General features: G+C 43.7%; 2 protein-coding genes across 9 annotated transcripts; one reads left to right on the plus strand and one right to left on the minus strand.

Moving 5' to 3' along the window:
• The first annotated feature begins 1341 nt into the window (after positions 1–1341).
• LOC311099773 (uncharacterized protein) lies at positions 1342–11983 on the plus strand. Of its 3 annotated transcripts, XM_084140517.1 has the most exons (6): positions 1342–1497; positions 1602–1673; positions 5795–5877; positions 6055–6266; positions 7983–8176; positions 8398–11983. In XM_084140517.1, the coding sequence occupies exons 3-6, from the start codon at positions 5873–5875 to the stop codon at positions 9703–9705; spliced, it is 1719 nt and encodes a 572-aa protein (XP_083996643.1). In that variant the 5' UTR covers positions 1342–1497; positions 1602–1673; positions 5795–5872; the 3' UTR covers positions 9706–11983. The 3 variants fall into 3 exon arrangements, with proteins under 3 accessions (XP_083996643.1, XP_083996644.1, XP_083996645.1); XM_084140518.1 differs by lacking the exon at positions 5795–5877; XM_084140519.1 differs by lacking the exons at positions 1602–1673; positions 5795–5877.
• Positions 11963–16353, minus strand: LOC311099775 (uncharacterized protein). 6 transcript variants are annotated; one of them, XM_084140521.1, is made up of 6 exons: positions 16130–16353; positions 15848–16051; positions 15517–15687; positions 14005–14171; positions 13748–13857; positions 11963–12854 (listed from the first exon to the last, which is right to left on the minus strand). In XM_084140521.1, exons 2-6 carry the CDS (start codon positions 15943–15945, stop codon positions 12834–12836), a joined length of 567 nt encoding a protein of 188 aa, XP_083996647.1. In that variant the 5' UTR covers positions 15946–16051; positions 16130–16353; the 3' UTR covers positions 11963–12833. The 6 variants fall into 6 exon arrangements, 1 of the variants encoding a protein (XP_083996647.1); XR_014609760.1 differs by lacking the exon at positions 15848–16051; XR_014609761.1 differs by lacking the exon at positions 11963–12854 and having other exon boundaries at positions 13164–13857; positions 15517–15731; positions 16130–16352.
• Between the last annotated feature and the right edge of the window lie 6 nt (positions 16354–16359).

The following is a 16359-nucleotide window of genomic DNA, read 5'->3' on the forward strand; positions in this document are numbered from 1 at the left end:
TAGCGAACGATAGAGCAGGGGAGCGAACGGCATCAATGGCGCTGTTTAAAGGGTTAAGTGCCTTGCTATAGGGCACAATGGTAGTAGATGGCAACTAGGATACTGATACATTCCTGACCTGTTAAGATTGTGTGAGTTGATCTTGTTTAAAGTTATTTAGTCTACGCAAAATTAAACAAAACTATATTCTGTATATACTGTCAACATATTATCCAATCTTCTAATACACACACACACACAGATTAATTCACACAGAGCAAGAATCAGAATAAATGACATCAAGAATGTGCGGCAGGTAGCTTAGTGGTTAAGAGCGTTGTAACTGAAAGGTCGCTGGTTCGAATCCCCGAGCAGACTAGGTGAAAAATATGTTGATGTGCCCTTGAGCAAGGCACTTAACCCTAATTGCTCCTGTAAATCGCTCTGGATAAGAGCGTCTGCTAAATGACAACAACAAAAAATGAATTAATCAGAATGAATGACATCAAGTAGGCTATAATTGCTCATAATGTATGTATTCTTAGCAATCTTTATTGTGTGAAAAGAACTACCATGTTGTTCATTGACAAATAATATAACAGAGTAATGAAATTGTACTCTGGAGTGGTTTTAAGCGAATGTGTATGACCACATCCCCGAGATACACGAGCCGCCGTGATGCTTTTTACGCACTCACCGCGTGGAACATGTGCGCTCGAGGAGCGTGGCCACGCCTCTGAAATGCTCTCACATGTTGCAGCACACGTTCATATCGTTCGCCCCCTAGCAAAGCTGAAATCTGGGGTCTCTCATCCATGCGGGTCTCTCTGTAGCTGCGTCACAGCACACCTGAGAAAATACCAGAAACGATTATGACGATGTCTCATTCATAAACCATTTGTCGTTTTTCCATTCCAGAGGACAGTTTCATCTCAAATGCAATATTGTGCCATCCCTATATGTACGGTATTGAGCCTAGTGTGAGCTATATGGATAAGTCAAAAATATATGCCCTGCTCATCGTCATTTGGTAAATATATCTATGAATAGCCTACTGCCCACGTGTGTGTGACTACGTGTATTTTTACACAGTATTATAGCCTGGTGTGTGTGTCTGTCTCAGACACATGCGCTCCCCAACATGTTGCTCTGATTTTAGCCTAAATCCCGCCTACAATCAGTATACCTCCTCACGTGGATTAAACCATGTTGCCGACTGCACACGTGTTTACGCACGGGATTGGCCACAGCGCTGCCTGTCTATGATAGAAAGTCACTGCTGACCGGGGCATCACCACTGGGCTATTACTATTCAGATTAGGAGGAGGGTCTATGCGTAACGCTCATAATCATGGACGCGTTTTGTACGGCTCAGACGGAATATTGAACAGACAGGGCGTTCAGGCACGCTGCTGGTTACAGTGTATCGACTCGAGAACTCAGCGACAACATTAACCGGTGTTTGAAATACTTTTGTTACATTGTTATTCTGGATGAGGATGCCATACCAAGCAGGAGGTAAAACATTTTTCTACAGGAAGGTACCCTAGCTAGGACTTGAAACTTGAGGAAAATAGTTATCTGCATGATTCAAAGATGCTTTGGTTGGTATCTGCCTATAGACAGAACGCTTGTCAGGTCCTAGGGCAGAGATTGACAAGGCAGAAGGCTTAAGGACAAGGACAGAATAAATGGTAAGACAAATTATAATATTGGCCTCATAATGATCATACCTCATACTTTTGCATGCATATCTCCAAATATCAACAGTTCAATAATTTAAGGATTTTGTTCCAATATCCCCAACTGTATAGGCTACTGTTTAAATGGGTCGTTACACCAATTTGGTGCCTTTTGTGAAGTGTAACTTGGTCCACAAAAAAAGAGAACTTTGTTCAACTTCATTCAAAAAACACGTTTTCCCATTTTACGAGGTAAAAACAAAAAAGACTACAGTAAGTGACCTATTAGGTACATACTAAAGTAACAGGGTTGACGTCACAGTCTTCATTTCATCTTAAATCGGGCATAAATCCCCTTGTGACAGGGGGATTGGAAGCTTGTTGTGTGCAACAGGGAGTGGCAATTGAATGCAAGCTTCACAAAGAAAATTGTTAAAACATTCTAGCCTGTCTATCAATGGGTAACTGGGTTGAGGTGTTATACTCGACCCCAGTGCCATGCACAGACATTTCGGGGGGCAGGTGCTCAAACTGTAAAAAGGGCACCAAAAAAATATATATATATTCGGCAACCGTGGTCACATACTTGTTGAGCAATTACGACTATTATTATTTAGTTACATAACGACAATAGATGGCCACATCTTAATATCTAATGAAATAACACATATTTAATGTGAATTTAATGAGGACTTGCTGGGCAGTGGATTCAGAACAACAATGACAAAAACGGTATACATTTTATTTTACCCAAAACAAAAGTGCACTTTAGAGACTGGGAGGGGCATGTGCGCTGTACAGGTAGAGCCCAATCTGTGCACGTGCCTGCTCGACCAGCTCAGTTTTCCACCAGAAAATTGCAAAAAAGAGTAGAACCAGCTAACATTTTACATTACATTTTAGTCATTTTGCAGACACTCTTATCCAGAGCGACTTACAGGAGCAATTAGGCCTGCTTTTACACTATGGTTTACACTATTAGTTCAATGTAGTTTCCACCATATTAAAGTTTCACCATATTAATGTGAGAGTTCAGTTCACTTAACAGGGTTGACATATTAATGTGAGAGTTCAGTTCACTTAACAGGGTTGACATATTAATGTGAGAGTTCAGTTCACTTAACAGGGTGACATATTAATGTGAGAGTTCAGTTCACTTAACAGGGTTGACATATTAATGTGAAAGTTCAGTTCACTTAACAGGGTTGACATATTAATGTGAGAGTTCAATTCACTTAACAGAGTTGACATACAGTGGGGGGAAAAGTATTTAGTCAGCCACCAATTGTGCAAGTTCTCCCACTTAAAAAGATGAGAGAGGCCTGTAATTTTCATCATAGGTACACGTCAACTATGACAGACAAAATTAGAAAAGGAAATCCAGAAAATCACATTGTAGGATTTTTAATGAATTTATTTGCAAATTATGGTGGAAAATAAGTATTTGGTCAATAACAAAAGTTTCTCAATACTTTGTTATATACCCTTTGTTGGCAATGACACAGGTCAAACATTTTCTGTAAGTCTTCACAAGGTTTTCAAACACTGTTGCTGGTATTTTGGCCCATTCCATGCAGATCTCCTCTAGAGCAGTGATGTTTTGGGGCTGTCGCTGGGCAACACAGACTTTCAACTCCCTCCAAAGATTTTCTATGGGGTTGAGATCTGGAGACTGGCTAGGCCACTCCAGGACCTTGAAATGCTTCTTACGAAGCCACTCCTTCGTTGCCCGGGCGGTGCGTTTGGGATCATTGTCATGCTGAAAGACCCAGCCACGTTTCATCTTCAATGCCCTTGCTTATGGAAGGAGGTTTTCAATCAAAATCTCACGATACATGGCCCCATTCATTCTTTCCTTTACACGGATCAGTCGTCCTGGTCCCTTTGCAGAAAAACAGCCCCAAAGCATGATGTTTCCACCCCCATGCTTCACAGTAGGTATGGTGTTCTTTGGATGCAACTCAGCATTCTTTGTCCTCCAAACACGACGAGTTGAGTTTTTACCAAAAAGTTCTATTTTGGTTTCATCTGACCATATGACATTCTCCCAATCCTCTTCTGGATCATCCAAATGCACTCTAGCAAACTTCAGACGGGCCTGGACATGTACTGGCTTAAACAGGGGGACACGTCTGGCACTGCAGGATTTGAGTCCCCGGCGGCGTAGTGTGTTACTGATGGTAGGCTTTGTTACTTTGGTCCAAGCTCTCTGCAGGTCATTCACTAGGTCCCCCCATGTGTTTCTGGGATTTTTGCTCACCGTTCTTGTGATCATTTTGACCCCACGGGGTGAGATCTTGCGTGGAGCCCCAGATCGAGGGAGATTATCAGTGGTCTTGTATGTCTTCCATTTCCTAATAATTGCTCCCACAGTTGATTTCTTCAAACCAAGCTGCTTACCTATTGCAAATTCAGTCTTCCCAGCCTGGTGCAGGTCTACAATTTTGTTTCTGATGTCCTTTGACAGCTCTTTGGTCTTGGCCATAGTGTGACTGTTTGAGGTTGTGGACAGGTGTCTTTTATACTGATAGCAAGTTCAAACAGGTGCCATTAATACAGGTAACGAGTGGAGGACAGAGGAGCCTCTTAAAGAAGAAGTTACAGGTCTGTGAGAGCCAGAAATCTTGCTTGTTTGTAGGTGACCAAATACTTATTTTCCACCATAATTTGCAAATAAATTCATTAAAATCCTACAATGTGATTTTCTGGATTTTTTTTTCTCAATTTGTCTGTCATAGTTGACGTGTACCTATGATGAAAATTACAGGCCTCTCTCGTCTTTTTAAGTGGGAGAACTTGCACAATTGGTGGCTGACTAAATACTTTTTCCCCCACTGTATTAATGTGAGTTCAGTTCACTTAACAGGGTTGACCTTAAAATAAGGGACAGGTGTAAATGAATCACAAATCACATGAAATAAATAATAATCTTCAGTAACTTTTTCAAAGCAACAAAACTAGGGTTTTACAATGATGGTAAAAAAACTTGGAGAAATGTTGGGGGTAAGCTTTTAAAATTAAATATTGGTGCACAATTTCTAATTCCCAAATACTATTTTCTGAAAACTTAGTGAGTGCTTTTAGTCATTTGCTTATGCCTAGCCGACTAAACTCAACTCCACAATTTACGATGGAGTTGAGCGGCAACTATTGTGGGCGGACTTGACCTCCGACGTCACATAAAAGGAAGTTTCTATCAAAAACGACTGATTTGAGCACCCTGATTGCAGCTCCATGATTTCAGCACCCTGATTTCTGTGTAATTGCGGGATATTCTTTGGATGCTGAAATCATTTTCTTGTGACGTCAGAGGTCAAGTCCACCCACAATAGTCTCCGCTGAACTCCATCGTAAATCGTGGAGTTGAGTTTAATCGGCTAGGTTGTGAGAAGGAAACGGTGAACGATCTTCAGACCTGACAAACAAACTAAATTGTTATGTATACTTTGCAATGCTTCCATGTTATGATGATGAATATCATTCTGTGTATAGTGCACACATGTATCAATGGGGGTTGTTATTTCTGTGTAGCAACTATAGTGCCACTGCCAGCCAGCAATTACATAACACGGTTGGGGGAGGTACTTTGCACAGAGCCTATCTAGCCACAGATGATCTTATCAAGTTACTCCTCCCTCATCCGTGTGCAAGTCCTAGGGTGTCTACACACAGGCTACGCCACGTTACAGCGGCTTATAGCAAACATGTGAGCCCTTACTCAGTGCTGCTTACTCCAATTACTCGCTATTCAAGTCATGCTGGATGGGCAGTGTGATGAGGTAGGCTTGTATAGCCTTTTTTTTTTATGTGGCAACAGCAAACAGCTTAGACCATTAGGAAGTAAGGAAATTCTGTCCTATTTTTCTCCCCACATTTGTGATCCATAAACTGACTGGAAGATGTAGCCTAATGAAAAAGTTTGTATTTGATGTCCTTAATCAATCAATCTCTTGGGGAAATTATTCTGTCATGTTGGTATTCCATCATAAATATCTATTCTGATACCCTCAGGTTGAGCTTTAACAGTGGTAACACTGGGGGATCATTTAGTTTACAGGTCTGTTATATAAAGTAGAACTGGTGTCATGTATACGCTGGTGAAGCCTGTAATGTCGAAATTCGTTGCTTTTTAGCAATAAAGAAGCATTTTTGTCCTCCCAAGAGTGGCTGAATGTCCAATTTGTTCTCCAGTTCATACGCCTCTTTGGACTATGAGGTAACAACCATATACTTTTCTCCTTTGTACAAACTTTAGCCATCCATGCCCAAATCCATAATAGGGATATGTGAAAGCATCTTTACTCTACTGAGTTACTGAACCAGTCACGTAGTCCAGCATTAGTCATCAATTTGATCAGGAGGACACCTGGTCTCACTGCTCTCCTCCCTGAAGGTCCGTGATGCCAAAGGAGCATTTTGGGGAGCAGCCCGAGCGCGTACCCCAGGGCACCTCTAAGAATGCCAAGGATAAGAGTAACAGTGCCACTCTGCGGGCATCCCAGGGTGGCACTCACAGAGACCAGGAGGGTAGGAGAATGGGCATGAACGGGAGGATGTCACGCTCTGACTCAGAGAAGGACTCCGAGAAAGACTCGGGATACTCCGGTGAGTAACTCTACTTTTGTCCACAAGAGATATTCCCTTTTTTGCCCACAGCAAACATTGGCACCATGTGGCCCAGGGTTGGGATCAATTTGAATTGGCCCATAGAGATGTATAGAGATCGTTACATGGAAATAACCTGTTTTTGCATGGATACTGCCATTGAGGGCTTCCGCCATTTTAAAGTAGTCAACTGTGTGGCGATTCCTATGGGTTGGCAGCCATTAGCCAATGATCAGAGCATTGTCTTCTTTCAAATTGGGTTGCGTATGGTTTGTAAATGGTTTTAAGCTATATGGCCGCCATCTAGTGGTCACAATAAATAAATGACACAAGATTTACTGTAGGTGGCGGTAAGTCACCAATATTAGCTTTACACTTTTTTCAAACATCAAAAGTAGAAGAAAATTGACTTTAAAATGGAGATGTCACAGACGACATAATGGCACAGATACAACGTTGCGATCTCTACACATCTCTATGAATTGGCCACACCCCACAGGAAGCTGAATTAGAATTTAATTAAAAGCGTTTCAAACCAATTCAACTGAGACATGAAACATGATAGTGTCATTCATTTGACAAACCTTTTATTCAAATGATATGCCACTTATCCATGCAAAGAATACACATACCATTTAAAATATTAGTTTGATTATAACTCAAAGATGTCAAACAGTATTTTCTTTTAATGAGATGTTATTGTTCCCTTCCATACTGCAGTGTTTGATCTATTGCATTCTGGGAATGTATTTTTTAAAATATATTTAAAAACATTAAGGGAATAATGAATTATTATAGACAACCCACAACATGATCTTAACATATTTACAGACCACTGTAATTATTTAAAATAGTTTTAGGAGAATGAGTTTCAAAAATGAAATATTTCAACCTTATGCTACACGGTATTGGTAACCATACAGTATGTAAAAAATAAACATTACTATGGTGAGTGATGTGTAGAATAAATAAGCCATTTGAATTTCATTGAAATAAATTATACTTCCTTTAATTCAAATTCTGCTTCCTGTAGGGTGTGGCCAATTCAAATTCAATAATTTTATTGGAATTAAAGAGCAATTCGCAACTCAATTAAGAATTATCCCGAACCCTGATGTGGGCCCAATGCAGGCTCAAATATTGATCCGATCTAGCATGGCCATATTGGGCCGATGCGACTTTGTTCGTCAGCGTTATAGTGAGTGTAGCCCTCAGTTTGTGTGAGCAGCCCATATCTGGTGAGTGTAGCCCTCACTTTGCCTGCTATAAACTCACCCTTTGGATCAGCTGCCATTATTGGGCTCATTTGTGGACCACTATGAGCTCATGGACTTGGCCCTACAAAAAAAAAAAAAAAAAACAGTAGGACAACCAGGAAATGGAATCATTAAAAACGTTGGGACCAGCTGGGTTTGTGTATTGCATGTACTGGAGGAAAAGAAAAGGGGGAAACCTAGTCAGTTGTACAACTGACTACCCCTCTGAATCAGAGGAGTCCTACTGGTGTCATACATTCACCCAGCTACCTTAAGATGAATGCACCAACTAAGTGGCTCTGGATAGGAGCGTCTGCTAAATGACTCAAATGTAAATGTTTTAATGGCTTTGTCAACAGAATGAATCTCCTCCCCCTTTCATTTCTCTCTCTTACTCTCTCTCTCTCTCTCTCTTTCTTTCTTTCTCTCCTCCTTCCACCCCTCTCTTTCTCTTCCCCAGAGGCTGGTTCGGACTCGGTGCAAATTGATCTGGATGACCAGCGTAGCAGCGTGAGTGAGCCCCACCGGGCCCACCGCAGTAGCAGTTCCCTGCCCCACCGGGCCCACCGCAGTAGCAGCTCCCTGGGCCACAACATGCCCCCGTTTGAGGAGCAAAACCCCATCTACGTCATCAAGAACCTGGTGGTTAAACCGGTGAGACACTCAGCCCTGAAAGCGTGTGTCATTGTAGATTACAATAATGTTTGGTTAGGGTTTGCATTGTCAATTATTTGTTCAAAGCATATTTTCCTCGTCCCCTTCCTGTTCCTTTTATCTGATCTGTGAATGTAACCCCCTCCCCATGTCTTATCTGTGTTCTCTGGCTCCTGCTCTGCTCACAATACACCCCTGGTTATAACCTCCTGATGGTGTAGTCCGGACCAGAGGAACTACTGCACAGACCCCTGGCATGGGGGGGAGGATGGGACAGTCTGTCTGGTTTCAAGGCCCCCACCCAGCACCTGCTCATCCAAAAACCAGGGGTACCCTCCCCCTTCCTTGCCCCCTCCAATCTGCCAGATCCCCAGGGCCAGTCCAAGAAAGGGGGCAGTAGAAGCAACAAGAACCATACCAGCAAGAACTCCTACCTCCCCATCCTCAACTCCTACCCCCGAATCGCCCCCCACCCGAGGAAGGAAGGCTTAGAGCAGGGCAGAGAGGGTGCAGGGGCGGTGAAGGAGAGCAGCAGAGAGGGCCAGAGCCGGAGCAAGAGGGTGTGTACAGAGGACAAGAGAGAAGCAGTGTCCACCACCACTCATCTTCGACCACAGCAGCACCACCACCACCAGCGAGAGAGCAGAACCCAATCCCATTACAAAGTCAGCAGCAGCCAAAGCTCTTCCCCCCACCTCCCTCACCATTCCATGGGTGGCCCTGCATCCTCCACCCAGCAGGGATCTAACTGCTGCCACCAACATGCCAAACCCAGCCCCTCTCCCTCCCGCTCCAATGGTGTTGGCTCCCCATCCATCATCAGCTCCCAAGCGTCCTCCTCATCCTCCTCGTCCTCCGCCGACAGCTGGGCCCCAGAGGCGTCGATAGACCTGTCCGACTGCTTGTCTGACTGCTCGTTGGTGCGTCAGCGGCGCTTCCTCAACACGGCAGAGATCCTGAGCCAGTCGGGCCTGCTGGCCATCACGCTGCGCACCAAGGAGCTGCTGCGCCAGAATGCCGCCACTGAGAAAGAGCTGGCCCAGCTCCGCCAGCACGCCCAGCTCCTCTGTCTGGCAGCCCAGACCGGCCAAGAGGCCACCCAGCAAGGCCCCAACGACAGTCCCAGCCCCATGGACAAGCTGCTCCAGGCCATGTCCCAGTCGGGACGCTACCCGAGCCTGGACTGGACCTACTTTAATGCCAACGGCCACAACCATCCTGAGAAAGGAGACGAGGCTGAGAAACACAGCAGTAACAACAACAAGCGTTGCCCGTCTCAGAACCCCTTGGCAGCAGCGTCCCATGACGATGGCACGTCACCTCCGTCGCCACTTCTCGCCCTGTCTCCTGACCCAGAGGACCGTCCCAATGTTCTCGCCCTGTCTCCTGACCCAGAGGACCGTCCCAATGTTCTCGCCAGCCTGCTCTCCATCTCTCCATCTTCCCCTCCCCAGGGTCGGGCCGCTAAGCCCCTGTGTGACCTCATCATGCACCCGGATAGCTCCACCCACCAGGCCTATTTATTCTAGCTCCTACTGGGAGGGGCTTCCATGGGGGACGTTTGACAGAGGTGCACGTGCCACTCTAGGGGGAGAAGCTGAGGAGAGAGGGGAATGCACTGAACTGTGCAAAACTGTGAATACACGATCTTAACTGTATTACATCTGATGGATCAGTACAACAACTCTTTTTTTTCTTTACTGTTGACTTTACTACCACAGTTAAATCAATCACAATATTGCTTATTTTATTGATCAAATTAGCCAGGGTATTTCAATAATGAGAACATACAAATATGCTTCTTAGGTGACAATGTAAACAAACATGAGGGTCCATGAATGTATTATCCAATTTAGGACATTCAATTCCAGCAAATCTTATCTTTAAATGTATGAAATATAAATATTCTGCTAGTGCCCTTTTTAAACATAGAAAGGTTCCCTCAGTTGTAGTTTGCTTAAAACCCTTGGTAAAACAATAACAGCACACTAGGATACAAGGGGCGGACAAGCTTTTCAACATAATGGGAAAATGAACACAGTCCATTATCATTTTACTTCAGACGCTCCTTGACCGCCTTAGTGGCGCTGACAGTGTGAAGGGGGACATTGACCTCCTCTACCGACCGTAAGGGTAGTCTCCCATTAACCCACTCATCCAATGGTCAGTGCTACTGTGCTCTCTGGTCATTTGAGGGTTAAAGCCATTCTCAGAATAAAGAATGGCCTGCATGTAGCTTAGTATATTGCAGCTCTGAAGTGCTTTATATACTGTGGGGCATGTTCTCTCTTTGTTCAGTCATATTACCAGCCAGCACTTGTTGTAGAAGGTTTGGGATGTCCATATTTTGCAAGCTTCGTTGAATCCATTCTGTGCCATGTCAAGGACATGGGATGGGAAGAGACTCTGGTGTGACATGAGACTAGAGTCAGTTATCATGGATACAGACACTTTACTAGAGGCACATTGGTCATAATACCTGATTGAATTGTAGTTAGGCTATACAGTAGTCCAACTATTTTGATGTGCATGGCAGTGGGATATCACTGGCTATTTCTGTTGAATTTGGTATGCTCCTTCGATCCTATTTGTAAGTGTGTCACCTAAATTGCAGTATGATTGGATAATGATATTGTGGGTGGGGGTACGGACATGTAATATATGTTTGTCTGCAGCTTTATGGTGCATTAAAGGGGCAATCTGCATTTCAAACAACAATAAAGCATTCGCCCCGTCACCGATTTGTTAAAAAGCTGAGGGACGGGGCTGAAGAAATGTAACCACTCTCAAATTAATAGATAGAGCTATGGATGCAAGGACTGAACATCGTTGAGATCAACATTATAGTTTTAACCATGTTTTGAGGCTATATCGTTTTTTTCTTTTACAATTATATTGTTTACAGATTATAAAAAGGTTATATTTTGGGTTCAGATGGGATAGTACAGTTGAAGTTCATGAGGCATTTACACTGAGTGTACAAAACATTAAGAATGACTCCCCCCCCCCCCACTCCCCCCTCAGAACAGCCTCAATTGGTCGCGGCATGCTGGCCCATGTTGACTCCAATGCTTCCCACAGTTGTGTCAAGTTGGCTGGATGTCCTTTGGGTGGTGGACCACGGGAAACTGTTGAGCGTGAAAAACCCAGCAGCGTTGCAGTTCTTGACACAAACCGGTGTGCCTGGCACCTACTACCATACTCCATTGAAAGGCACATCTTTTGTCTTGCCCATTCACCCTCTGAACGGCACACACACAATCCATGTCTCAATTGTCTCAAGGCTTAAAAATCCTTCTTTAACCTGTCTCCTCTCCTTCATCTACACTGATTTGAAGTGGATTTAACAAGTTATATCAATATGGGATCATAGCTTTCATCTGGATTCACCTGGTCAGTCTGTCATGGAAAGAGCAGGTGTTCCTAATGTTTTGTCCACTCAGTGTATATTAATCAACTTAAAAATATATTTTTTATATTTTAAGTTATATTCTTTAAGAATCAATAGCGTCATTCATTGAAAAGTCAAAAATGTACGTAGCAATCGCAGCATGCCCCTTTCAAGTACAGTTGTGACATTTGACTGGTTCGATGAAAACACAAAAATATAGGACTTCAGTTATTGTAGATTAGAATTGAATTTTAACATGATATAAAATGTATGTAATTGTGTCAAATGAAGTGTTGTTCCCTCCTGCTTCAGGCGCCTGAACACACAGGCATGTGAGACCTTTTTTTAAGATGATGTAATATAAAGAGCTCTAATTAATTCAATAAATACAATTACTTCAAGGTAATTTATTTGGAGGTCTGTGTTGTGGTTTAATGTGGGTGATATGGTGATGTTTCCATCGTTGCTTAACTGAGGCATGCAAAAGCCACTAAGTATCGCCTGACAGACACAAACACAGCCATGAATAAAAGCCGGGCACTATAACAAATGTAGTAATCACAGCCATGAATAAAAGTTAGGCGCCAAAACAGTAATCAATGAGCTGGAACATGTGGATCCCTCTTTGGCTCTCTGGCCCATGGGCTATTATCTACAGAACTTTAGCACGTCAGATGTGTCAACAAAGTGTTCCAGAACGGAACCTCCAGTCAGGGTGAAGGTGACTGCATCTTGTTTTCTGTCTGTAGTTTGTTTCTCAGGAGGACCACCCTGGATAAACTTCACATACTGTAGCTAAAACTGGACCTGCTTGGACTACACCTGGAACTGCCCAGAGATAATGAAGACAATAATACAGTCAGACTGACACCAGATCCTGGTCTTTAACCGGAGGGACACATGTTGCAAGGACCAAACAGCCGTCTTGTTCTTAGATGTCTGAGACATTGACCTGCTCACTGTCTTAGCCTACCTGGTTTGTCCAGTGAGGCTTCTCAAGCCAACATGAGTGTCTGGAGTACACCTGAGGTCATGGACTCCTCTGTTTCTGGAATATGCCTGAGGTCATGGACTCCTTGAACTGCTGATATGAGGAGTGGACTGGGAGACGGAAGACGAGAGTGCAGGTGTTGGCCTCTAGGTATAGCGTGGGGAACACCCGTCTCTCCCCCTGAGTGTGCAGGAACTCCATGGTGGGCTGTGTGGGGAAGCCCAGTGTGGAGATGTCCTCCTGGACAGACACAAAGACCAGAAGCTTCCTGAGGTTCAGAGACTCACATACCCCTGCTGAAGAGGACACAAAAACAGACAATATGACCTAGGATGAATCTCGAGAGGCTGAGGTGCTTCCCCTAAACATAATGCATTACTATTCATATATAAAAACATTATTTCCTTGATTGGTTCTTGATCTCCTCTATTAGGCCTGCTTCCAGGACCCAGATAAAGTCATGGACTAAAAAGCATCCCTTAAACATGATGATGAATCAAATGCGTTGAAGATTGATTATATTTTCCTTACCCTCCACCCCAACAAGCCAGTCCCTCCAGCAGCCATACCTTATGTTCTGTTAGATTCTAAATAAACAGAGTACAGACAACTAGGAAAAGCTCAAACCAAGTTTATTCACCCACTGGGTCAAACAGCTGCATAAGACAAAGACATGTTCCCACCAGCACAAGGAGTGTGCTCCTTTTCTCTAAACACTACATCTCTGTTGCTAGGCAGGAAGTTAAGTGATGTGGGTAATAAAACTGTTCCTTCTCCCGTCATGTGACCTGACCTGACCTCGGCCCACTTTCCTCACTAATCCACAGCTATCCACCCTTATCAGTGACCGCAACCATGTGATTGCCTTTTCCCTTACTTAGTAACTCTCCAGGCCCATGGCTCATATCCACCCTTAATTGACCCCCACCATATACATTCCTCCTATATATAAACATTAACTTCTGGTGTAGCAAGTATTTCAAATTACAACCCAACAACTGAAACCAGACAGTGGCCCTTCTCCTCTCTATAGGATCCCTAATATCTAACAATAACATGTTCCGACAGAATGTAAACTCTGCATTCCCCTCTCTCCCTCAGTAACATGAATATTTCATATTTCAAGTTTAGAAGTCAGTGCCCATCAGTTCTCAGCAATTCTATCACTATCGGGGGCTGAGAAGCTCACGTGGAAGAGCGTGAGGTCGTCTACTGCGGAGAGAGGTCTGGCTAGGAACATCTGCTTGAATACAGCAGGATGCCTCCAGCAAGCCCAGAGTAGCCAGTCATTCTTCCAGTCTGTTTAAACACAACAAAAAGGACAACACACAACAGAGTGATGGACATGCACAAGAGACTGAGCTCATAAAGGTCATTACTGTAACTGGTTTTATCTCACTGCTGTGCCAAAAGTGACTCAGCAGTTATTGTAAAAAACATACTTACTGGTCCACATGACAACCGAACCTCCAAATAACCCCTCGCAGCAAACCGCACAATGGCTTCCCTTTCCTCCCATGTCTGGACAGGGCTGAGGACCGAAGCAGGCGCAGAACTGAAGACTCCTCCTCCATGACCTCCCTCGCAGCCTCAAGGGTTGTGGCCCCCTTGAGCTGTGGGTTTAATTACATGATGAGGAGATATCACAATGCAAATCAAAGCCCCAGGTCTGTATTCACAAAACATCTCAGAGCAGGAGTGCTGATGTAGGATCAGGTTTCCATTTTAGAACATAATGAATAAGAGTATACAGGTAACTGCCAAAATAATGGAAACATTTGAGTAAATGAGGGATTCAAAGTATATTGAAAGCAGGTGCTTCCTGAGTTAATTAAGCAATTAACATCCCATCATGCTTAGGGTCATGTATAACAATGCTGGGCAGGCATTATTTTGGCCATTCTTTTTGCTACGATGGCTTTGCCCCCATAGGATGACAATGCCCCCATCCACAGGGCACGAGTGGTCACTGAATGGTTTGATGAGCATGAAAACGATAAACCATATGCTGTGGCCGTCTCAGTCACCAAATCTCAAACCCATTGAACACTTATGGGAGATTCTGGAGCGGAGCCTGAGACAGCGTTTTCCACCACCATCAACAAAACACCAAATGATGGAATTTCTCGTGGAAAAATGGTGTTGCATCCCTCCAATAGAATTCCAGACACTTGTAGAATCTATGCCAAGGTGCACTGAAGCGGTTCTGGCTCGTGGTGACCTAATAAGACACTACGTTGGCGTTTCTTTTATTTTTGCAGTTGCCTGTATGTACAGGGAGGCCCTGGTCCTAGATCAGCACTCCTAGTCTGAGAAGCTATGTGAATAAAGGCCCAGGGCACAGGCTACAAACACAAACCAATATATACTGCTAACAACACATCAACAAGAACATTTCACGTGCCTTCTCCAGCCTGGCTCGCAGGTAACTTGGTGGTTAAGAGCGTTGTGCCAGTAACCGAAAGGTCGCTGGTTCTAATCCCCGAGCCGACTAGGTGAAAAATCTGTCGATGTGCCCTTGAGCAAGGCACTTAACCCTAATTGCTCCTGTAAGTCGCTCTGGATAAGAGCGTCTGCTAAATGACTAAAATGTAAATATATTTCCTGATGTGTGATCTCGTCCAGGAGCAGAGGGAAGACCGCAGATCATGTCAAACGTTCTCCTGGACAGGAAGTGGGGCCATGTCTCCCCATCCCATTATCCCACGCTAAAACATGGTACAAGTTAATACCACCATATTAAAATATTGTCCGAAAAAAAAAAATATATACTATGGATAGCGCATAAGAGGCGACCTAGCTGTGTAGTAATATACCATACTAACACTACAGGACCTTATAGTTCAGTCTGCTAGGACTACACTGAAAGTGATACAACAGGACAGAGTTATAGGACTAGATAGAAAGTGTCATATTTGAACATATAAACAGTGCAATCTTACAAAAGAAGCAATTTACCATTGTAGTCCAATACTAGACCTTTGCAGTGGTCTGGCCCCTGGAACAAACAACACTCTGGGATGCTGAAGGATCTCCTGTGTTTGACCATGTTGGTCAACTGGCCCCTCACATTGAACCTCTGTTTGGGGTTGAAGCGTTTGTTGGCTGTTGTACAGTTGTTGGGGGCAGCTGAGGAGAAGAGCACTGCATGAGTGACCGAGTGAAAGAATTTCCTGAAATTAATAAAGAAAAGTCAGGCTCACAAAAGTCCATCTCTTTTTAACTGTCAACCTCTAAGTATTTATTTCGATCATGAAAACGTGTAGACTTAGCGTTTATAGTTACTTACAGTTTAACTTGATCGTGCAGTGAGTGCAGCTTCAACCTCCTGCTGGATGCAGGTGGCAAAAATGATGCCCAGACCAGGTCTGGTTTTTCCAAAAGCATCGTAACACTAAGATCATCTTTCGTCCATTTAGTTTCAATGGAATTAAGATTATTTTAGTACTATGATGCTTTTGGGAAATCCAGCCTAGGACATGAGGCTGTTAGCCTGAGATCAGAAATATTTATAATTAAGGAAGATTACGCCGATTACGTTGCAAACGGAACGAAGCGGAGAGGGACCTACCTTCATTTGTCCAATAGAAACTCTCGTTTTAGTTTGGACTAATGATTACACCCGTGATTCCATACCAAACTCTGACTAAAGTTATGGAACTTTGTTCTCCAAGCGGGACGAGAAAGGCAATTCCTGATTAATTTCACGCTAACACGCTTTAGGCTAACTGTATATGGAAAATGATGCACAAGTCAACTTTTCAACGAAGTTGTTTCCAAGGGGAACTGTTTTCAGTACCA

The sequence above is a fragment of the Coregonus lavaretus genome (assembly GCF_964263955.1).
Source record: "Coregonus lavaretus genome assembly, chromosome: 24".
NCBI lineage: Eukaryota > Metazoa > Chordata > Actinopteri > Salmoniformes > Salmonidae > Coregonus > Coregonus lavaretus.